General features: G+C 38.7%; 1 protein-coding gene across 3 annotated transcripts in view; it reads left to right on the plus strand.

The window, feature by feature from the left end:
- HMGCR (3-hydroxy-3-methylglutaryl-CoA reductase) overlaps positions 1 to 15,462 on the plus strand; it is an 86,620-nt gene extending 71,158 nt beyond the window's left edge. For all 3 annotated transcript variants that reach the window (XM_059916589.1, XM_059916587.1, XM_059916590.1), the window contains exons 3-20: positions 77 to 188; positions 468 to 555; positions 2,213 to 2,297; positions 3,200 to 3,305; positions 6,356 to 6,462; positions 6,564 to 6,680; positions 7,114 to 7,262; positions 7,381 to 7,628; positions 7,738 to 7,916; positions 8,938 to 9,132; positions 9,476 to 9,634; positions 9,778 to 9,935; positions 10,666 to 10,771; positions 12,366 to 12,536; positions 12,840 to 12,980; positions 13,068 to 13,226; positions 13,675 to 13,829; positions 13,974 to 15,462. In XM_059916589.1, the coding sequence (XP_059772572.1) occupies positions 77 to 188; positions 468 to 555; positions 2,213 to 2,297; positions 3,200 to 3,305; positions 6,356 to 6,462; positions 6,564 to 6,680; positions 7,114 to 7,262; positions 7,381 to 7,628; positions 7,738 to 7,916; positions 8,938 to 9,132; positions 9,476 to 9,634; positions 9,778 to 9,935; positions 10,666 to 10,771; positions 12,366 to 12,536; positions 12,840 to 12,980; positions 13,068 to 13,226; positions 13,675 to 13,829; positions 13,974 to 14,028 (2,490 nt within the window). In that variant the 3' untranslated portion in view covers positions 14,029 to 15,462. The remainder of the gene's footprint in view (positions 1 to 76; positions 189 to 467; positions 556 to 2,212; positions 2,298 to 3,199; positions 3,306 to 6,355; positions 6,463 to 6,563; positions 6,681 to 7,113; positions 7,263 to 7,380; positions 7,629 to 7,737; positions 7,917 to 8,937; positions 9,133 to 9,475; positions 9,635 to 9,777; positions 9,936 to 10,665; positions 10,772 to 12,365; positions 12,537 to 12,839; positions 12,981 to 13,067; positions 13,227 to 13,674; positions 13,830 to 13,973) is intronic.
- The last annotated feature ends 8,996 nt before the right edge of the window (positions 15,463 to 24,458 follow it).

Below are 24,458 nucleotides of genomic sequence, written 5' to 3' on the forward strand. Positions count from 1 at the left end.
ATGTAAACTAATGATGCATGCAAAATAAAAATTCTTATTTTTGATTTGGATTTTTCTTTTCTATCTCTCCCAATAGGATGTCTTGAGCAGTGACATCATAATTCTGACAATAACACGATGCATAGCAATCCTGTATATTTACTTCCAGTTCCAGAATTTACGCCAACTTGGATCAAAATATATTTTGGGTAATAATTTTATATATTAACCTTATTGTGTGCTATCAAATTTTTGATTTACTGTGGAAATTTACCTGTTTGTTTAAATCATGTGTGTGGAAATGTGTGTGCTGCATGTATTCAATAGTTTCATTTCTTTTTATTCAAGTTAGACGTTCTGCTATTTGAGACCTTAATAATCTGGAGAAAATAGTATTATTTCTCTCAGAATATTGTATGGGACTGTATGTTATTGTGTGTGTAAAAAAGGATGAAGTTTTTTCAGTTTGCTGAATTTTGTCGTTTTAGGTATTGCTGGACTCTTCACAATTTTCTCAAGTTTTGTATTCAGTACAGTTGTCATTCATTTCTTAGATAAAGAATTGACAGGCTTGAAGTAAGTATTTAAGCATAAATATACTTTCTTTCAAAATATATATATATATATTTTTTTAATCTTTTAATTTTATTTATTTATTTATTTTTGGCTATGTTGGGTCTTCGTTTCTGTGCGAGGGATTCCTCCAGTTGTGGCAAGCGGGGGCCACTCTTCATCGCGGTGCGCGGGCCCCTCACTATCGTGGCCTCTCTTGTTGCGGAGCACAGGCTCCAGACGCGCAGGCTCAGTAGTTGTGGCTCACGGGCCTAGTTGCTCTGCGGCATGTGGGATCTTCCCAGACCAGGGCTCGAACCCGTGTCCCCTGCATTAGCAGGCAGATTCTCAACCACTGCGCCACCAGGGAAGCCCTCTTTCAAAATATATTGTTAAGAACTGTTCTTCTCCATGATATAAAGCATTATAGTATATAAATTATCAAAAGTTTATAGAAAATATGGGAACATTTTTCACGTCATCATTTAAATTTTAATACCTGTTAATGTTTTAGTATATATCCTGTCCCACTTTTTTATACTTAAAGAAAACTTCTGAGATCATGCTGTATATACTGCTTTATAACTTTTATGCTTTATAATAGTTTATCAACATCTTTGCGTGTCCTTAATGCTAAACTAAATTATTTGTAATAGCTGTCTAGTATTCCCCTATCCTCTAGGTTGGATTGTTAGGTTATTTAATTTCCCCCATTAATAACAACACTCTGATAAATGTCTTTGTAGCTAAATTTTTGTTTGTGTTCATAGTCATTTTCTTAGGATACATTCCTAGGAGTGAAACAGTGGCTGTGTAGGTTTTTAGGGCTTTTAAGTGCTGTTGTTGCCAGTTTGTTCTCTAGAAAGGTTGTTCAGTTTATTCTTCCATAGATAGTAATTAATGAAAAAAGAATTGCATACAGTATACAGGTTTCCCCTGCTATCTGAAAGTACAGCTTTCCTATGAAACCTTTTGTAAGTGAAGAAGCAATTACCTTGGGACACATCTTGCTAAGGAATGCACACAATAAATCAAGATAAAGCACAGATGCTCACAGACACAGTTCAAAGCTATGGCAGCTTGGTGCTGAGATGCTAAGTGTAGTTCCCAGGCAGTGCCGTTCTCACTCTCTGCTCCAGGTACCCACTGCCTCTGTAACAGTTCCCTGCAAAACAAACACTGAATGCTATTTTCACTTTTCACCTTTTTTTGTCAAAGTGAAAACCTTGTTTGGATTTCTTTTGGTTAGCAAAAATGGTTATTATGTAGGTCTTTCATAAAAGTGAAGTGGCGTAAAGCAAACTTTTGAAAAGTGGGGGACACCTGTATTCCTCTTTTTCCCCCATGTTGATTGACAAGGACACATTTTTATTTTTTTTTAACTAAGGATGATATTTTGCTATAGAATTATCAAAAGGTGTTTCTGTATAAATATATTTACATTTTTAACAAAAATATTCTTAAATGTTTTGAGTGACTAATATATTTAGCTTTGAGGATATCAAAGGAATATAGGTTACACCTTTTGGTCTGCAAAAAAGTAACACATGCCAGAGCTCATACAAGGCATGGGACGAGGGGTGGGGGGGAAGTTTTGGTTTAGGAAGGGATTTTTCGGTGATATTTTTTCTTTTGTTAAATAATAACCTGATCATCTTGTTTTCTTTTTTTCTTCCCCCAGTGAAGCTTTGCCCTTTTTCCTACTGCTGATTGACCTTTCCAGAGCAAGTGCACTAGCAAAGTTTGCCCTCAGTTCCAACTCACAGGTATTATTTATAAGACATGAATGTTAGTAGTATCCTTTTTTTCAGATTGTTTACATTAATAAGAAAGATTAATAGAGTTTCTTCACAGTCCAAGATTCAGGAATTGCCTGCAATTTTGTCAAGTCCTAAGACTGGTCTTCCTAGGAACCCTAGGAACTGTCCCATTTATCTGACAACTCAATTGTAATTCCACAGTTTCTAGAATTTGGAATCTTCCCTATTTTCCTTTTTGAAGTTTTCAGAATGTAAGGTATTATGTCTTTTGGATAAATTAGAGTATCTACCTAGTGAAACATGTCAGAGAACAGACAGGATCTAATGGAAGAATCTCAGGGTAGATTGATTTCTAAACCCCGTGAATTAACACTAGCATTATTTCCCATCTAAAGTTTTATCTTGGTGTTCATTAGTCACTTTAAAGAACGTAACATTTTTAATAATACTGAGTAACTGAGTATAAAATATCGTGTACTTCTGCCCTGATTATGTATTTGATGAATACTTATGATCATTTGAGCATTTTGACAAGGATATTTAGGTTTCATAATACTAATACGATCTCAAAAAATTTGCAACTAAGAACTTCTGTCAGTGGTAGCCAAAATATAAAATGTTGTAAGATTTATGTGGGATTTAAATGGCAGGATTAATGCACCACTTCAAGGGAATCTTCCTAAGAAATACCTCGTTCAGTAGACGGGGAAAGCAGGGCAGTGTACATATTCTTCTTCTTTAGTCCTCTATATTATCCTTTGTATCTGGAATGCCTGTTAGTCTTATTATACTGTGTATTTTATTCTTAATATAGTAAATTAGGTTTAGTAGAAGCCCTGGGATGCTCTAACATTTTTAAAAGTTATTTTGTACCTTACCCTCATTGATATGTTTGGTCTGTGTTTTAGGATGAAGTAAGGGAAAATATTGCTCGTGGGATGGCAATTTTAGGTCCCACATTCACCCTTGATGCTCTTGTAGAATGTCTTGTGATTGGAGTTGGTACCATGTCAGGTTTGTAAACAGTTTTTAATATATTTTAAAATGAGTTTGTAGAAAAATGAATGTATTAAATTGTATCAATTACTCTTAAATTCTGACTTTTAAAAGTCTGACATTACTCTTAAAATTTTTTAATTGTATGAATATGTGGGTATATCTGATCTGACCTTATGTCTCTCTGCTTTAGCAAAAACTTAGTAGGTTACCGATTTTTTTTTTTGAACAGATTTTTTTTTTTTTTACATTAATTAATTAATTTAAATATTTGGCTGTGTTAGGTCTTTGTTGCTGTGGGCGGGCTTTCTCTAGTTGCATTGAGCGGGGGCTACTCTTCATTGCAGTGCGTGGGCTTCTCATTGCAGTGGTTTCTCTTGTTGCGGAGCACGGGCTCTAGGCACATGGGCTTCAGTAGTTGTGGCATGTGGACTCAGTAGTTGTGGCTCGCTGGCTGTAGAGCACAGGCTCAGTAGTTGTGGCACACAGTCTTAGTTGCTCTGCAGCGTGTGGGATCTTCCTGGACCAGGGCTTGAACCCATGTCCTCTGCGTTGGCAGGTGGATTCTTAACCACTGCACCACCAGGGAAGTCCCCTGATTTATTTTCACTCTTACTATCTCATCATCTTTTCCTGTGCTCCACTTTTTTGATGACTTTAAGGTGTTTTTATTTGCTTTTTGTTTGGTTTTTAACCAAGATTGTATTCTAGGCTCATTTAGAAAGCATCTTCCAGCCTCCACTGTTGTCTGGACTAAATTAATGACTTGGTTCCTTGTGTTTTAATTGTCATGTAGGAGACAGTGCAAAAGTCAGGAGTTGGACAGATCTAAGTTGGGTCCACCTAACTGAGTGGTTAGGAAGATTTAATCAGACAGTATGCAGTACATCTTAGCACTTAGCCAGCATTGACCTCAGCACATATGTTTCTTCATCCTTAATTGGATAGTAGAGAATTAGATGTTAAATATCAAACATAGGACTCCATTATATAGGACAAAAATTATGGCCTCATGTGGAAATTTGCCAGAATGAATATATCATGCTGTTGTCAAGGTTTCCTAATCAATTAAGACTAGATTTTATGGCTTTCTCATGAGGGTCGCACTTAGTTAACTACTATTCTAGTGTACTTCCTGGTGCCTTAGTGCCCTCAATAAGGGGTTTCATTCTTTCAGAAGTATATTATCTAACTTTTAAGAGAGTAGTTAGTTGCTATTATTAGTTGAGGTCTGTTCACTAGATAGTATGTTAAATATATATAATGTTTCTTCTAACTTTCTGAGGGTAAATTTATTATTCAGTTATTTTACTTGTCATTCAAAGTTTATTTAGCAAAGATATTTTAAAATTAGTTTTTTTAATGTACATTTCTTAAAATTTACTCTTTTTGGGTATAGTTTTGAGTACTGACAAAGATGTAGTCATGTAACTGCCACCACAATCAAGAAAAAATGTTTTTGATCAGGTGAAAATATACCTATGTGATTTTATACAAGCAGAACAGTATATAAGAAGATGAGAGGATTAGCTAGGAACTGGTAGTGGGCTGTGAAACCAAGGATTATTCATTTGAAACTGATGTGGAAAGCAGTGGAGACTGATGTGGAAAGTAGGGTGATGAGTTTGGTCGTAAGTCAGAGCAGTGGACAAAGGAAGTGATTAGATTTGATGTTGGAAAAGCCAGCTAGGAGGCATTTACAGCCATACAGAAATGGTAAAATTAGGGATTTGGCTTAGGGTAGAATAAAAGGACAGATTTAACACATACTAACTAGGAAGTAAACCTTTGGAAAGCCAGTAAAAAAATTTTAAAAAGTCTTTACTTCTTGGAACTTGTAGATTGGTGCTGTCTCCTTGTAGTAAAAAAGTGGCACAAAGAGACTGTGCCAATGGGACAGAGTAAGGAAGAATGCCTGAAGAACCTATGACGACAGTAGTTACTGTTGTACAAAGGGAAAGAGTAGGTAGCCAGGTGGTAAAAAGCAATGGTCAATATGGTTTTGATAGTCTCAAGTTTGAAAAGATTATATTTGGCTACTTTTTAAATATAGGTTGTTCATAATGCTTTTGTCATTGTAATTTTGTATTCTCTTGAATTTCTGCATTTGAGAGTAATAGCTATAGAATTTTTAGAAAATACAATGTATGCTTTTTTTCTATTATTTAGTCAAATGATCTATTACGATTCAGAAAATAAAATACAACATTGAGGGTTTTTTTTGTATTACTCTAGTTAGCAGTTTTTATGGGAGAAGGGAATCAATTTTTATATGTATTTCAAAACATTTTTATATTTAATGTGAATAACATCAGAAATATGTTTTATATTTTATATTCAAGTTTATTAGTAAAGAGAGGGAGTAGAATTTGATAATCTAATCTTTCTCCAGCTCTGTTCCCTTCTATTTGAGATTACCAAGTGATACCGCAAGCATTTTGTAATGGAACATTTGTTAACTTTGGATCTTGGGTTGCCTTTTTACATTATATCATTTTTCAAACAGATCAATGAAATGAACCAAAATTGTAAGAACATCAATAGACACCACAGAGATTATATTGAAAATAGAGCTGAGTAGTACACATAAAATATTTATTATGATACTATATCAGGAATAGTATAACTAGCAGTGTGTTTTTTACAAAAAGTCCTTGGTCCACAGGTGAATTGCTTTTGTGGTGATGAGTGGGATTGGATCAGTAGTATAACGGAGGGGGAGGAGTTTGCTCCATTAGAGTTGACTGTCCTTGATATCCTATCTCAAAACAGAGTACTACCATTTGATAAAAGGGGATGATCAGACGGATATTAAACACTGCCGTGCCTGGCATTGTGACATTGGGGACATGGGAGAAGCCAAGGTCTCTGCCCTCGAGGAAGTTATCCTCTGTGTATCAGGCTTCACAGCACCTCTGAGTTTCTAATTCTTTTTCCAGTAGATGGCAAAGAGCTTAATATACTTCCATGTATTTGTCTACCTATAGGAAGAGTCCTTGTGAGGTATGCAGCATCAGAAATACACATACTGCTTTACTAGCTAATGCATTTAATTTTTCTCTAACCAGGGGTGCGTCAACTTGAAATTATGTGCTGCTTTGGCTGCATGTCAGTTCTCGCCAACTACTTCGTGTTCATGACTTTCTTCCCAGCGTGTGTGTCCTTGGTTTTAGAGGTAAGAGCAGTTCTTACTTATATTAGAAGAGTAATATTTTTCATATTAGTTCACCTAAAGAAAATTAGCACCCTCTAACGTAGTGCTGACTTACTTTGTAGCTTTCTCGGGAAAGCCGCGAGGGCCGTCCAATTTGGCAGCTCAGCCATTTTGCCCGAGTTTTAGAAGAAGAAGAAAATAAACCAAATCCTGTTACTCAGAGGGTTAAGATGATTATGGTAATTATACAGTTTTCTTCTTCTTTCATTATTTTTGGTTCCAGTATCATATTCTGCTTTTCAATTTTTTTTCCTTCTTGTTGTCTTTGTGCAATGTTTGGCTCTTTCACTGATGTTCCTCTTCTTCTTTTTTTTTTTTTTCCTATCTTTTTTTCTCATTTCTTTGAGGCCCCTGGTTTTCTCTCTGCCCTAAATAGATTTTTCAAGTTCTTCCACTTTATCTCTCTTTGAAAATCTGTTCTTTTTTTTGGAATGTTTTCAGCTGTTCAATGGGGCCATTGCTTTAGTCAGTCACATAGCAAGCCTGGGTCTTTCTTTTCATGGTAAGGGAGGCCATGGGAGGATGGTAGTGTTTAATTATCCAGTTGCACAGGATGAGTTTAGGTTCCATTGATATGCAGAGGATACATGATTTTTAAATTTTTTATTTCAGTCTCTAGGCTTAGTTCTTGTTCATGCTCACAGTCGCTGGATAGCCGATCCTTCTCCGGCAGACAATTCTAAGGTTTCTTTAGGATTGGATGAAAATGTGTCGAAGAGAATTGAACCAAGTGTTTCCCTATGGCAGTTTTATCTCTCTAAGTAAGTTCCCCGAGCCCTACTTTGTTGTCTATGAATCATAGCACTCTATGCTACTGAGAGTTTAGGTGTGCCTTTTGTATTTGAGTAATAACATTTGAATTTGCTTTCTTTTATTCAGAATGATCAGCATGGATATCGAACAAGTTATTACCCTAAGTTTAGCTCTCCTTCTGGCTGTCAAGTATATCTTCTTTGAACAAGCAGAGACAGAATCTACACTCTCGTTAAAAAACCCTATCACATCTCCTGTAGCGACCCAAAAGAAAGTTGCAGGCGATTGTTGTAGACGTGACCCTATACTGGTAAGAAATGACCAGAAATTCCATGCAGTGGAGGAGGAGGTCAGGATAAACAGAGAAAGAAAAGGTGATTTCTTATTCTCTTCATTTTCCATTCTTCCACTGTTGATTTGTCAAGAAGTCGAGTCTTTTTTAAAAGTTCAGTGTTGTGAGATTTCTTTTGATCTCTTGAACAGTTGAGGTTATAAAACCCTTAGTGGCAGAAACTGACACCTCAAACAGAGCTACATTTGTGGTTGGTAACTCCTCCTTACTCGATACTTCACTGGAACTAGAGACACAGGAACCTGAAATTGAACTTCCCATGGAGCCGCGGCCTAATGAAGAATGTCTACAGATACTTGGGAATGCAGAGGTGAGAAAATAAAACAAACTCAAGCTGGTATCTTTCTTAAGAAAAGGAACTTTTTTATTAAAGGAAGGAAGGAAGTCATAGCTACTGAGTACCTAAGTTCTGGGCACACTGTTGCATGGTTTACAGGTGCTGGTCTTATTTATTTATTCCCTACAACCGTGTAAGATAGGTGGAATTTTCTCCACTTCTCAGATGAGAAAATGTAGGCTCCAGGAGGGTTAATTAAGTATGTCCCAAAGTAAAACATCTAGGAAATGGTAAAGCTGGGATCAAGAGTCCAAGATTTACTGACTCAAGTGTCACAGTGCTCTTTCTACTTTATTACTGTTTATTAAAGAGATGAGCAACTGCTGTATTCTCATATGTGTTAAGGTCTAGGAAAGCTTTCACACAGAAATGAACTTCAGAGAAAGAAGAAAGGTTTTGGGGGCTTTTTGTTTGTTTGTTTTGGTTTTTTGATGCACCTGAGGAGGCTTATTTTCTTTCTGATGTTTGAACAGGATGTCCTGCCGACAGTCTGCTCATGTGTTAGCGTGACTATTGTGTTCCATCCGTTTCTGCTTACTCTGGTTCATTCCTAATTTATGTGCATATGAGTGAGAATAGATTGTGTTTTTCTTTATCAATTTCCTTTCCCTCATTCTTATTAAGACATGTACCAGTATCTCAACTGTCATGCTGTATTACAAAACTTATAGGGTAGGTGTCAGAATCTTAATTTGAATTTTTTTTTTCTATGAACATCACTTGAAAAATTCAGTGTTTTGGTTTAACATTTGTTTAGTTTTCACATTTTTATAAAGAATTTGTTTTTATTTTGATGTTCTTATTTCTACTTAAATCATCTCCTTTAGAACTTCAAATTCCTTTGGGTTCTTAAAGTATTTGTGTTTTAGTTCTATGGAGAGCACTGTTTGTATTAAATGGTCTATTTATTATGAAGAGTATGAAGTATGGTTCTTCAAGTCATCTTTCATTTCCCTCTATCAACCCCCTTCCATTTTTTTTCCCATTTCTTTAGAAAGGTGCAAAATTCCTTAGTGATGCTGAGATCATCCAATTAGTCAATGCTAAGCATATCCCAGCTTACAAATTGGAAACTCTGATGGAAACCCATGAACGAGGTGTATCTATTCGTCGACAGTTACTTTCCAAAAAACTTCCAGAGCCTTCTTCTCTCCGGTATCTGCCTTACAGGGACTATAACTACTCCTTGGTATGTTATTTCCTTGATTTGAGCAGGTTTGCTTTGTAGCTTTAGTCTTTAGTTTTTCAGTCTTTCTCTTGACTTGTCTTTTATACGTACATAGTTTTATAAAACATCTTCCTTTTTAACTCATTTTACTGTAATTTTGTATTCTGCTTATGATATAGGTCATCAAAATTCAAAAATATTTTTCCTGTTGTTATTTATAGTCATTACTCAAGACTTTTAAAGAGTAAATAAAAAATTTGGTTGAAAAGTACACTAAAGCATTAAGTTTGAAGAAAGTTATTAACGACAAGGGCTGGGTGTTTGCTATATAGATTTTCACTTGGTGCCTGACTTTACCTTTTAGGTGATGGGAGCTTGCTGTGAGAATGTTATCGGTTATATGCCCATCCCTGTTGGAGTGGCAGGACCTCTGTTCCTGGATGGAAAAGAATTTCAGGTTCCAATGGCAACAACAGAAGGTTGTCTTGTGGCCAGCACTAATAGAGGCTGCAGAGCAATAGGTGTAAGTTGGCATTTATATATTTGCCTGTTTTAAGATACACTCTAGGCAGTGAGAAGACATTTGGGGACAATCAAGGACACCTTTTGGGACAAGCAGAACTGTTTTCAGGATTAACATGTGCTTTTGTAACATACTCTGCATAGCTTGGTGGAGGTGCCAGCAGCCGAATCCTTGCAGACGGGATGACTCGTGGCCCAGTGGTGCGTTTGCCCCGTGCTTGTGACTCTGCAGAGGTCAAGGCCTGGCTCGAGACACCTGAAGGGTTCACAGTGATAAAGGAGGCATTCGACAGCACCAGCAGGTATGTGTGTGGGCATATATGTGCATTTATGTTTATTTCAGAACCAGTGCCATCTTCTAGGATGGCTAAACATAACTGTTAACGTATTGACTGCCTAAGATGATGTAACAAAATATCAACTTTAAATCCATTCTTTCAAAATGAGTAATATTAATGCTTTGTTGGGATGGGGGAGCAGAACGTTGATACAAATGAATATCTCCATAAAGGTTAATTAGAAAAAAATAGTGTGAGCTGGTAAGTTTGTGCGTTGGTTTTACGAGGCTCACTTTGATTAGACTATTACTTTGCCCTAGAAGAGTTTTGACCAAAACTTGCCCTAGGGCAGAATTGCCTGAGAAAAAGATGTCCCAAGCAGGATAGAGGTAAATATTAGTATAGCAGATTTACTTTGAATACAGAAAATTAAATTTATAAAGAAGTATAATCAATACAAATGATAACCCCACTATAGTTCAAGCTTATATGCTTGTTTTTATATGGACTTTTACAGTTTATTTATGATGACATGACTTTCTGCAGCCCTCCCTTCTTGCAGCAGGTAAGAATGAGACAGAGTTGAAGTAGTATTCTAATATAATGTTTAATTAAAGAAGAAGGTACATTTAATATGTAGTTTCCATGAGCTTTCTCTTATGTGTAAAATGAACCAACTAAGCTAGACTTTAAGACAACTTCCATTTTCTTAAAAAAGTAAAAAATAAAAAGTCTTTGCTTCTTTTATTTACAGATTTGCACGTCTACAGAAACTTCATATGAGTGTGGCTGGACGCAACCTTTACATCCGTTTCCAGTCGAGGTCAGGTGATGCCATGGGGATGAACATGATTTCAAAGGTGAGCATGGATGGACTATAAGAGAACTTGCAGAAGTGACTGTCCCTGGAGGGGGGAACAGACTTGCTCTTTACTTTATGCCCTCCTGTACTTTTGAATTTTGTACCATGTACACATACTGCTTACTCAAAGAGTTAATTGATTGAAAGATTTTTATGGAAAGGTAAATATTGATTCATGTAACTCATGTTATATAAAGCAGGCATTTGTTGATTGGTGTTGTTTGTATTTGATATATTTAATTTAGACTTAACATTGTACATGTTCTGGGTCTACTCAGAAGGGCTGGGAGGAATCTGGGGATTTGTTCTTCAAAACTTTCTTAAACCTGAAAGCTGACCTCTTCTAGAGGCTTCAAGACATATTTAAGAAGCCAGGTTCATGTGTGTATAGTTCCTTTAATTATCTCCTTATAAGAAGATTGTGTATAGCTTAAATTTTATTCTACTGATATTTGTTATTTATCAGATAGAAATGTAAAATGTTAAAGTCAATTAGCTAGGTTAATTGTGCTTTACCTGTTATAAGGACTATTCAGAGAGTATAGTGACTAAATACATACGCTTTAAAAATTTCCAATAAATAGTATAGCAGTTCCTGAAAAAAATAAAAATAGAATTACAAGCAGGGTCTCAAAAAGACGTTCGTATAGCCATGTTCATAGCAGCATTCACAATAGCCAAAAGCTAGAAGCATCCCAAGTGTCCCTCAGCAGATGAATGGATAAATAAAGTGTGGTATGTGCATACAGTGGAATGTTATTCAACCCTAAAAAGAAAGGAAATTCTGACACATGCTAAATGTGGATGAGCCTTGAGGTTCACTTACTAACTGAAATAGTCTGGTCACAGAAAGACAAATACTGTATGATTCCCACTTAAGAGTTCCCTAGATTAGTTAAATTCATAGGGACCGAAAGAAGGGTGGTTACCAGGGGCTAAGTGGAATGAGGAGTTGTTTAATGGGTATAGAGTTTCAGTTTTGCAAGACGAAGAGTTCTGGAGATTGCTCACACACAATGTGAATGTACTTAACACTACTGAACTATACACTTGAAAATACTTAAGATGGTAAATTCTATGTTATGTGTATTTTACCACAATTAAAAAAAACAAACTTAAATTGTCAATAAGTATGTTTTGTGTTTTTGAAGTGTGAGTTAATTGAATTAATTTAACTTAATTGGAAGTCATTGGAAGGCTTGTTTACATTATATGTAAATCCTAATGACTTTCCATTAACAACACTGACTTCTCTTTACAGGCTTGGTAACTTGGGCCTTTAGGTAACAATTTAATAACTAGAAGAGGGAATTTATTACATGTTGATGGTGGATTGAGTACTCACTCCCCAGTGACATGAATATAGTATTATATTCTCAATGAGTTTTTTTTTAATATTCTCATGATCCTATTCAATGACTACAAAGAACTCCGTTTTCATATCTAAAAACATATTAGGAAAAGATTATTATAGTTATTATATTTAGAAGTGCTAGTATTATTAGATACAAATAAAGCCTCTGATTTATAAATAACTGTGTTTTAATATAGTTTTTGTTGTTGCTTGCTGTTTGTTTTTTTTTGGCTAATAGGGTACAGAGAAAGCACTTTCAAAACTTCATGAGTATTTCCCTGAAATGCAGATTCTGGCAGTTAGTGGTAACTATTGTACTGACAAGAAACCTGCTGCTATAAATTGGATAGAGGGAAGAGGAAAGTCTGTTGTTTGTGAAGCTGTAATTCCAGCCAAGGTTGTCAGAGAAGTGAGTGATTGGATGACTGTTTTATTTTGTTAATCTTTCATTGGATTACAAAATTGGGAAAAGTAATATTGAGGGCTAAGTAAACTTGAATATATGGGTGTGTTTTATCTTATCTCGCCCATCTGCCTGTGGGTGGCATTCACAGGAACAAACCTTACTGATAATCTTTTTATTGAGGATGGGGTTTATATGGGGCCACGTCTGCACTCCCTTGTTTTCTGGAGGTACAGAAAGTAGATTTGGGTAACCCACTCCTGAATCTTCTGGGGGAAGATGTAAGATGTGCACCACTCTGTTTTCTAGGTACTAAAGACTACTACAGAGGCTATGATTGAGGTCAACATTAATAAAAATCTGGTGGGCTCTGCCATGGCTGGGAGCATCGGTGGCTACAATGCCCACGCAGCAAACATTGTAACCGCCGTCTACATTGCCTGTGGACAGGTGAGGGCGCCAGCCTCCACCTTTCTTGTCTTTCGTTGTTCTAAGTGAGAGAAGTTTTATATTTATTCCTTTCTGTTTTTTTTTAAGGATGCAGCACAGAATGTTAGTAGTTCAAACTGTATTACGTTAATAGAAGCAAGTGGTCCCACAAATGAAGACTTGTATATCAGCTGCACCATGCCATCTATAGAAATAGGGACTGTGGGCGGTGGGACTAACCTGCTCCCTCAGCAAGCATGTCTGCAGGTAAGACACATGGGGCACAGGCTCCAGTGACCTCAAGCCCACTTCTGACTCGTTGGGATTCTTTGTGTTTCTACCTGATACCACGTATCGCTCCCCTCTATATTTTAGCCGGTCTTTTCATTCGTTTCCCACCAGCCTAATCCAGTGTGTCCAAGTAAAGCATGTTCAGGCACCGGCTTAGTAAATTGAGAAAGTAGATTAAGAGAGCAAATGATTGGTCATCTGCTCTGAGTAAGTGCACTTCCAGCCAGGCTGTGGATGTTAGGTTCACTGTGGTGTATTCCATTGTTTGTTAGTACTGGCTATCAGATCTTGGAAATGTAGTACTTCCCCTGGAGCCTGGTTCTATTCTAATGCCATTGTAGTTGCCCTCATTTTAGTTGATTGAGTAGGAAGTTGTTGCCGTGCCTTGAAGGGTGAGTCCTGCTGTGTCTGTCCCTGGCTGCAGATGCTAGGTGTTCAAGGACCGTGCAAAGACAATCCCGGGGAAAACGCCCGGCAGCTTGCCCGAATTGTGTGCGGTACAGTGATGGCTGGAGAATTGTCTCTGATGGCAGCATTGGCAGCAGGACATCTTGTCAGAAGTCACATGATTCACAACAGGTAAGACTTAAAGATTTGTTTAGTATGTTTTCCCTGTACTTAAAATATGCAGTAGAAAAACCTACTTCTGAGATACAAGTCCTAACTTAAAATTTTGCATTCCTGATATTTTGTATATCTCTCCTTTGCCTTTTTCTGCTATAGGTCAAAGGTAAATTTACAAGACCTCCAAGGAACTTGCACTAAGAAGGCAGCTTGAATAGCCCGACAGTTCAGAAGTGAAACACAGGCGTTGGGTTCTAAAGGACTAACATAAAATCTGTGAATTAAACAAGCTCGATGCAGTGTCTTGTTGAGGATGAATAGACATGATCAGTGAGACAACTGCTTGGTTTTTGGCTCTTCAGAAAGTCTGAGGTTCTTCTTTCCAGGCAGAGTTCTCAGATCTGAGAAGTTTACATGCTTTACATGCTGTGCTCTTTGGAAAGATCTCAACATGGATATTATGCCTTTACAGTATCACAGATGGTAATCTACAGCACACTTCTGAAAGAGAATACAGCTGGAAAACCAAGTTTTCTTTTGATAAAATTCTTGGAGTTCATGGTGATCAGTGTGAGATTAAACCCTCCTCCTGTCCACACCCGCCCCAGCCCCAATCCTGGGTTGAAAATGGATTTTTAAATTATATTATAGCTGACAAAACTCCTGATTTCATAGTTAATTTATTAAGTCTGGGTTGTAGACCTTTAAAAAAAAAAAGAGAGCTAAGTTTATTTTTTTGTAAACGAATACTTCATTTGGTGCTGGTCTATTTTGATTTTTGCGGGGACAGGCAACATGATGATTCTTCAGAAGGGGACCTGCTTTCTTCAAAGGAAGATTTACTCTTATTCCCAAATTACAGAATAATGTGCTAAGCAGTGCTAAATAGTTCTCTTTCAAGAAACAAAATCACTGCATTTATCTCTGCAGGCTGTTTGTTCAGAGAAGACTCTTGTCTAAATACAAATGTTTGTCTAGATTGGCTATAACATATCTTTCAGCATATAAGCCTTTAAGAAACAGAGTTTTGTGCTTTTTATGAAAGATACAAGAGCTCTTAATATTGCTTAGACAAAGGTGACTCTTTATATCAATGACATACAAGTCTGTGACCTCTCTTAGAACTCAGGGGGTAGAAAACACAGGTTTGGAAGAAAATTACCATTTCTCGAAGCCAAGTTTAATTTCTTAAAAGAGACTTAAATTTATTTAGCTGAAAAATCTAGGTAGTTTTTTGTAAAGAACTGTACCAAATCTGTGTATGTTGTAATAAAGCTTCTTGTGCTGGGAGTTTATTGAAAGTGTTCAAGAAATAAACAAAAATCACCCGATATACTGGTAAAACACTAAGCTTGGGCCAGAGAAGGCAGTGTTCTTTAACGTTGTCCAGGAAAGCCTGGCTTGCTTGTTGAGCCTAATGAAGGGGAAAGTCAGCTTTCAGAGCCAGTGAAGGCGCCGTGTGAACGGCCGTGGAGGGAGTGTCCCTTGTCCTGTGGCCAGGAGGTTGGTGACTGAAACATCCACACAGGGCTCTTTGATGGACCCATAAAATCTTCCTCAGGGGGTCAGCAGAGTTGTTGAATCTTACTTTTTTTTTTAATGTACAACTTTTGTATAAATAATAAAGAACTCCTTATTTTGTATTACATCTAATGCTTCAAGTGTTGGTCTTGGAAAGCTGATGGCTCATGTAGAAGATGGACTCTGAAAAACATTCCAGGAAAGCCGTGGCAGCACGGAGAGCCTCTGAGTGATTGTGTCTGCATTGTTGGGGAAGATTGACATTTTCTGTTGTATGTAAAGTTTAAATTGCTTCTGTTGTGACTTTTCAGCCAGTGACTTCTTATTTATCTGAATTTTTCATGCAAGTGGCAGTGAGAAGTATTCTGAGTCTTCATTTTGGTGACTGTAACCAATATCTTGCTAAACTAATGTTTTGTACAGTTACTAAATTGTGTACATTTTGTTATACTTTTTTCCCCCAGTTCCAGTAAATTATGAAAAGGAGGTTAATACTGACAAGTGTAAGCAGTAACCTTTTTTGTTTGGATTAACCATAGGCCTGCCTGAGACCTGGAAGCTTTAAAGTCTGGCCAGAGTGGTACCCTGTAATTCACACTAGGTGTCCCAAGACCCATTCATCATTCCCATTGTCTTCTCCCACTCTACAACAGGAACAGCAGGTCAAGGTTATACATACATTAAAACTACCTTCCTTATACTTTGAATAGTTCAGATTTATCATCGTGGACTACTTTTGGATATTGGGGGTGTGACGGTTAGTTGAGAGGAAGAGGCCATAAAGGTTGGGCAGCCAAAGCCAAATGGCCATTGCAGGTATGTACATAAGCTGTATCAACTGAAAGTACAGCTTATATAGCTGAGGCTGGCCTCTTTAAAATCCCAGTTACTGGTGATTTTTGACAATACTTCTACCATAGTTAGAGGTGAACAGGTGTGTATGAGCCACTAAGAACCAAGCCCAGATACTTGAAAATCATTTTGAATTTTTCTCCCCAAATGGCATGTGATCACTTGTCTGGTCGGCCCTCTTGAGAGTGGAGCAAGCTGGACAGGAGATGGGGAAGAAGTTTCGTCCCCTTACTGCTCGGGTGATTTGATGAGCAGTGAGATGCACGTGGCAGCACAGGATTTCTCCTCATCTTTGGAGAGGATGGAGAATTAAATCCGAAGAGAACATCTCACATTGAAGGGTCTGAGCTCAAACAAGAGGCCACGGAACAGCAAAACATCAATACAAATCCGCCGTGTACAGAAGGTTCAAGTAAGAGCAGTAAATTCACTATAGGAATTTTTTTTCAAGACCAGTGTTTCTCAAGCTGTCTTTCTGTTCTGGACATGACTTGAATTTATTAAGAATGAACTTTGCCCAGTTAGCAAACATAATAGATAACTTCTACACTGCAAGCCAAAAGAAGATGGCAAATGATTTATTTACATCTTAACAGATTCCCTTTTCATTATGATATGCATGGAACCCCTCCTCCCATCACACACACTTATACTTTTTGTTCTTTTCCTCCTGAGCAAGTTTGGGAGCTCCTGAGGGAGGTGTGGGTGCTCTTGTATCAGGATGTGAGGCACTTCCACACAGTTGTTCTCTAAGGCCAGTGGGAGAGACCCTTGTGTCACCAGCTGGAGTTAGGAGGTGGAACATGAGAGAGTGCTGTAATGCAGGGATTCTCCAGCTCCAGTGCAGCACACTCACCTGGGCTCCTGATTCCCTTGGTCTGGGGTGGGGCTGGGACTTCCGCATTTCTTTCTAGTATTGCTGTTGCTGCTCTAATGGTGCTGGGTTTCAGTGTGAAGTGCCTGGTGTTACTGTGAATAAATGGCATTAGAAAGTTGTGTTTATTCAGAAGCACACAGTTAGCAGACACCCATGGAGAGGCCAAGTGCTGCTTAATAAGACAGAATTAGTCCTAGAGAGAGAACCAACTAGAAGGTATGTTATTTGGGTTTGTGTCTCCCCTACTGCCCCCAACATGTGAACCACCCCCCCATACACCAAATTCTCTGCATTTTCAAAGAATGGAATGACTGCCCCAGAAAAAGACATTTTTAGCCACTTACTCCCCTCACTTTCCTACCCCTTGATCTCTGCTCTCTCCCAAATGAGACAGTGGGGGACCAAAGGGGAAAAAGTCTACCTTTAAAGAGGTTCGTGTATATACCATTCCCTGCTCAGTACTCTCACCTCACCCACGCTGTGGCCCCAAAGTTTGACTGCTTTGTATTGATACTTAAACTTCCCGGGATTGCGGCACTGGAGCAGGATCACTCAGAGGCGAGAAGCTGATTCCACAGACCATTCGACTGGTCAATTCTGAAGCCAGAGGGCAGAGAGGCTAAAGGCAGTAGGGCCCTGTGCCATTTATTAACATAAAGCACACAGGTACCTTGTGTGTTTTGTCAAGGCAACTTGGCAAGAAAGTATCAGGAAGTAATCCAAAAGAAAAGGACTGCAGTCACTAGCCTGTGTTGATTATGGAACTTCTTTGCTTTCCTGTCACTTGAAATTTGAAATGGTAAACAGGGTTTAGTGGGTGAAGTGGAGGGAGGGGACAGTGAAGGGAGCAATTCTGTCTCTGTCTCCACAGCAAAATCAGCTGGGATTGTATGTTAAAAGCAGTGGACACAGTAAAGCAAATCCAGAGTATTATTAGCCCTAAATGATGTGTGATGGAAGAACCTCATTCTGCAGCTCTCTCCTAGCCCTTAGTTCACAAAGGAGATAAACACTGGTGCCCCTACCTCCCTGCCCATTTCACCGTGTGGACTAGGGCTATAGCCTCAGGGCTCTTAATGGTCAAAACCCACCCAAGTTTTGGTGCACTTCCTGCCTCAGTCTCTTCTGATCTAGGGTACGACCTGTGAACAACTTACCTCATTTTTAAACCTTTATTGCTTTTAATAGGAAAGTAGACTCAGGTGTGTGTGAGCAGCCCACTCACCTCTGGCCATGGTTCCTTCAGCAGATGATCTCACCCACACTGCACAACCCTTGGTAAGTAGCCAAAGCTTGAAGCTGGCTTGCTGGTATAGCCTGGATAATTTAACAACTTTAAATGGAAAGCTCTTGAGGAAAGGCCCATTTTTAACTTGCTTTTAGAACAGTGCCTACCCAGGCCAGTAGAATCCAAACCTTGAACAACCTTGAGCATTCCATCAGAAAAAACAAAACTAAAATGATAAAAATAAAACAAATAAAAGTTGAAATTTTTTGTTTCCATATTTCAGTGGTACATCTTGCCCACATTCTCCTCCAGACCAAGGTCTCTTGAAGACAGGCACCATGTCTTTTCTTGTAACCTAGTACACTACCTTAAAATTAATGGTCCTCCATGTTGTTGAATGACTGACACAATAAATTTGTAATTAGGACTTACTCCAAAGAGAAAATAATAGTTAGTTACAATAGGAAGACAATGGCAGTGTTGAAGGAGCTGGGAATCCAGAGACCTCCATTTCAGTCAAGGCTCTGCCACTAGCTGTGATACCTTGGGTTATTGGCTTCGTGTTTCTTTCCCTCAGTTTCCTTATTTGTATAATGACATAGTTGGATTGGCTGGCTTCTAAGCCCTTACCTGGCTCTACAAATTCCATGAAATGCTTTATTTACTCCCTCCTCCTGTATATACACGAGCCAATTGTGCTGATAAGCTAGAGTCTAGCTTATTAGTAGAGCTGATAGATTAATACAACAGCAATGTCATAGTAGTTGCATAATCCAAGTATGATGGGAAAAGCACATACAACTGGAGAGGAAGAGTTGAGGGTTGAGGGGGCTGGTATAGTTAAGGTCAGAAATTGGGACCCTGAAGTAGGTTCTGGATGTTGACTGAAGGGAGGAGAGAGAGAAGTTCCTTCGAAGGTGAGCATGGATCACTGAGTGACTGGAGTAAGTCCACCTGGATGGGATGATTTATTTGTAGAGGGGACCAAGAGAGGCAGGCTGGTAAGGCAGATGCAGTAAGGCCAAACTCTTAAACGATACCTTGAACATCAGACTGAAGTCAAGGAGTGTGGACTCAGTCCTTGGAGATAAGGGCACTATTGAAACATTTAGCAAGAGGCATTAGGTATTAAAGGATAACTCGATCAGGAGAAAAGAGATCACTTAGGAGACTCATCTCTACCCTGATTCTTCAGCTCTGAATGCTTCCCCATTCATTTACAAGCTTGGCAGTGACTGCTGGGCAGCTTGTTTGAGGCACTATCACTTTCATTTCCCAAGTTTTAAAAGCTGTCACTATTATTACTGACATTGTAATTGTCACTATTTCTGACATTAGCATGAGAATTATACACAAGTAAAAACAACATTAATGGTTGACTTATTCTACATCCAAACCACCAGGCACCAAGTCCCACTGATTTTTCTTAGATATGTAAAACAATGCTCAAGAAAGCCCTTCAGTGATGGCCATTACTGATAGAATGAAGATCAAGCTACTTTGCACAGCATTCAAGGTTTTCCATGAACTGCCTCTGCCTCTTTCTGGTTTTCTCCCTCATTAGACATACCCTATAGGCTAAACCCCACATGACTTACGGTTTGGCTCAAAGCCCCAAAATGTTTGCGTGCTTCTTGTCATTATTCCTGTGTCTTATTCAGCTTCCTGCCTTCAGCACTCAAAAGACAGTATATAGCACATATTTGTGGTTGACCAAATCGTTCCTTACATTTGCACGGTAGAGTGCAAAGTGTTTTGAATACATTATCACACTCTTCCCCAAACAATCCTGTGATGTAGATGATTTCATATTATTTTATGGAAGAGAAAAATAGATTTAGAGACATCAAAATGTCTTGGCAAGATCAAAGGTGTTCAAGTGAGACAGCCAGAAAAACTCTGGTCTTCTGGCTTCTAAATTTCATTCCTTTCAGTTTGTTGAATGCATGGTATGCAGAAACATGGGGAGAAATACACTTAGAAGTAAGAGAAAAATCTACTGGATGTTACAAATGAAAAGTCAAAGTCACAAACCACAAAATAAGTTGTAGTTTTAAATACTCAGCAGAGTAGACCAGCTTACTAATTTGGTGCTACTGACGTGCACAGAAGTTGGTGAACTTGTTAAAACACAGCAACAATCCATTCCCTATCTACCTTTCGAGGACACAACTGAGAACCAAGAATCAAAAAGACTTTCACACACCTCAAATGTGGTTAAGTCTACCATTAATGCACTGTATTGAAATGCTCTTGATCTCAAAGTCTATTTCCTCTTAGTTTAGGTGCATTTCTAAAAAGCTTGGTTATGACAAAAACAATGAAGGCCAGATGTTCTGTTTGTTGCTGTATCCTTAATCCTGGAGCACTGCATGGCATGTAGTAGGTGCTCAACAAGTATTTCTCTGCAACTTGTTTTGGGTGCTGTAGGATTAGTGCTACATATCTATATTGCTAAAATTGCTGGATGTTGACGACATCTTGACTTAATTGCCACACAAGGATTCCCTGATGCTGGGCCCAGCTACCACTTGGGTCTCCCAATTGCAAGAAGTAGTAATAGAAAAGAATCACAGTAAACTGACTAGGGGTGGATCCAAAGCATGTTTCAGTCACTACCTCAGTGGTCATTTTGCAGCAGGCTGCCCACAAAAGTGATAGCTATGTTGAATCTCATCCTTGGGTTGAAAAATCCAAGATAAAATACCCTCCTTGGGCTTGTGGTGATGTTTCATCCTTCCAAACTGGAAGACAGGAAGGCAGTTAAGGCACCAAATGAAGGCCAGATTTAACCTTTAAGACAATATTTATAGATCTGGTGGGGTTTTATGACATGTAGGTATTGTGGTTTTGTGAAGCCAATACTGAAGTGTGTGATGTTAAGACCTCTACCCCCAAAGTTCTAGTCTTCAAGCATGTCAGCTCTTCCTATTCTGCTAAACACTATATTCTAGACACTAAATACATAAGGCACTAAAAAGTAGCAGAGTCTAACAGAGAGAAAAGACTTGAGATTCACTCAGTAGGCCTGGAATCCTGGCCCATTTCCTTACCTTTATAATACGGGTGGTACCACCAACTACTACCACCACCAACCACTGCTGCTGCCACCCAGCATGTTGTAAGGGAGGAAGTTAGATAAAACGCAGGCAAGGTATGTGGTATACGTAATGGAGACATTCTCATTTAGCACCTCAACAATCCTAAAGCCTGGGTGATGAGAAAATCCTGGTTGGGCATCTTTTAGTAACTTCAAAGATCATTAAGATTTGTTCTAGCACTAAACTCACAGAATTCTTTGCAGCAGAACAAAGAGGCCAAATAAAGTAGTTTAACTTTATGATACTTGTTTAAGGCTATTCAAAGTGTACAAAGAGGGTTCACAAAAAATTTCTTAATCGGAAGACAATGCAAATGCCAACAGTATGAGCCCTCTGGTAACCTAGTTCAAACAATGGCGAGAAATCTGGAAGACACTATAAAAACAGTTCAATTGAAAACAGCTAGTTAGAACTACACCTAATTTTGGAGATTGGTTCAAGATGGAGAAGGACGTGTGCTCACTCCCTCTTGTGAGAGCACTGGAATCACAACTAACTGCTGAACAATCATTGACAGGAAGACACTGGAACTCACCAAAAAAGATACCCCACATCCAGAGACAAAGGAGAAGCTGCAATGAGACGGTAGGAGGGGTGCAATCACGATAAAATCAAATCCCATAACTGCTGGGTGGGTGACTCACAAATGGGAGAACACTTATACCACAGAAGTCCACCCACCGAAGTGAACCTTCTGAGGCCCACGTCAGGCTTCCCAACCTGGGGGTCCGACAACGGGAGGAGGAATTCCCAGAGAATCAGACTTTGAAGGCTAGTGGGATTTGATTACAGGACTTCGACAGGACTGGGGGAAACAGAGACTCCGCTCTTGGAGGGCACACACAAAGTAGTGTGCACATCGGGACCCAGGGGAAGGAGCAGTGATCCCATAGGAGACTGAACCAGACCTACCTGCTAGTCTTGCAGGGTCTCCTGCAGAGGCAGGGGGCAGCTGTGGCTCACTGCGGGGACGAGGACACTGGCAGAAGTTCTGGGAAGTACTCCTTGGCGTGAGCCCTCCCAGAATCTGTCATTAGCCTCACCAAAGAGCTCAGGTAGGCTCCAGTGTTGGGTCACCTCAGGCCAAACAACCAACAGGGAGGGAACCCAGCCCCACCCATCAGCAGACAAGCAGACTAAAGTTTTACTGAGCTCTGCCCACCAGAGCAACACCCAGCTCTACCCACCACCAGTCCCTCCCATCAGAAAGCTTATACAAGCCTCTTACATAGCCTCATCCAGCAGAGCGCAGACAGAAGAAGCAAGAAGAACTACAATCCTGCAGCCTGTGGAACGAAAACCACATTCATAGAAAGACAGACAAAATGAAAAGACAGAGGACTATGTACCAGGTGAAGGAACAAGGTAAAACCTCAGAAAAACAACTAAATGAAGTGGAGACAGGCAAACTTCAGAAAAAGAACTGAGAATAATGATAGTGAAGATGATCCAGGACCTCGGAAAAAGAATGGAGGGAAAGATTGAGAACATGCAAGAAATGTTTAACAAAGACCTAGAAGAATTAGAGAACAAACACCTAGAAGAATTAAAGAACAAACAAACAGAGATGAACAATACAATAACTGAAATGAAAAATACACTAGAAGGAATCAATAGCAGAATAACTGAGGCAGAAGAACGGATAAGTGACCTGGAAGACAGAATGGTGGAATTCACTGCTGTGGAACAGAATAAAGAAAAAAGAATAAAAAGAAATGACAGCCTAAGAGACCTCTGGGACAACATTAGATGCACCAACATTCACATTATAGGGGTCCCAGAAGGAGAAAGGAGAGAAAGAACCCAAGAAAATATTTGAAGAGATTACTGTCGACAACTTCCCTAACATGGGAAAGGAAATAGCCACCCAAGTCCAGGAAGCACAGAGAATCCCAAGGAGAAACACACTGAGACACACAGTAATGAAACTGAGAAAAATTAAAGACAAAGAAAAATTATTAAAAGCAACAAGGGAAAAACAACAAATAATATACAAGGGAACTCCCATAAGGTTAACAGCTGTTTTCTCAGCAGAAACTCTACAAGCCTGGAGGGAGTGACATGATATATTTAAAGTGATGAAAGGGAAGAACCTACAACCAAGATAACTCTACCCAGCAAGGATCTCATTCAGATTCGATGGAGAAATCAAAAGCTTTACAGACAAGCAAAAGCTAAGAGAATTCAGCACCAGCAAACTGGCTCTACAACAAATGCTAAAGGAACTTCTCTAAGTGGGAAACACAAGAGAAGAAAAGGACCCACAAAAACAAACCCAAAACAATTAAGAAAATGGTAATAGGAACATACATATCAATAATTACCTTAAACGTGAATGGATTAAATGCTCCAACCAAAAGACACAGGCTCGCTGAATGGATACAAAAACAAGATCCATATATATGCTGTCTACAAGAGACCCACTTCAGACCTAGGGACACATACAGTCTGAAAGTGAGGGGATGGAAAAAGATATTCCATGCAAATGGAAATCAAAAGAAAGCTGGAGTAGCAATACTCACATCAGATAAAATAGGCTTTAAAATAAAGAATGTTACAAGAGACAAGAAAGGACACTACATTATGATCAAGAGATCAATCCAAGAAGAAGATGTAAGAATTATAAATGTTTATGCACCCAACATAGGAGCACCTCAATACATAAGGCAAATGCTAACAGCTATTAAAGAAGAAATCGACAGTGACACAATAATAGTGGGGGATTTTAACACCTCACTTACACCGATGGACAGATCATCCAGATAGAAAATAAGGAAACACAAGCTTTAAATGACACGACAGACCAGACAGAATTGATATTTATAGGACATTCCATCCCAAAACAGCAGATCACACTTTCTTCTCAAGTGCACACAGAACATTCTCCAGGATAGATCACATCTTGGGTCACAAATCAAGCCTTGGTAAATTTTAGAAAATTGAAATCATATCAAGCATCTTTTCCAATCACAATGCTATGAGATTAGAAATCAATTACAGGGAAGAAAACGTAAAAAGCATAAACACATGGAGGCTAAACAATACGTTACTAAATAACCAAGAGA

Source organism: Balaenoptera ricei, chromosome 3, assembly GCF_028023285.1.
Source record: "Balaenoptera ricei isolate mBalRic1 chromosome 3, mBalRic1.hap2, whole genome shotgun sequence".
Lineage (NCBI taxonomy): Eukaryota > Metazoa > Chordata > Mammalia > Artiodactyla > Balaenopteridae > Balaenoptera > Balaenoptera ricei.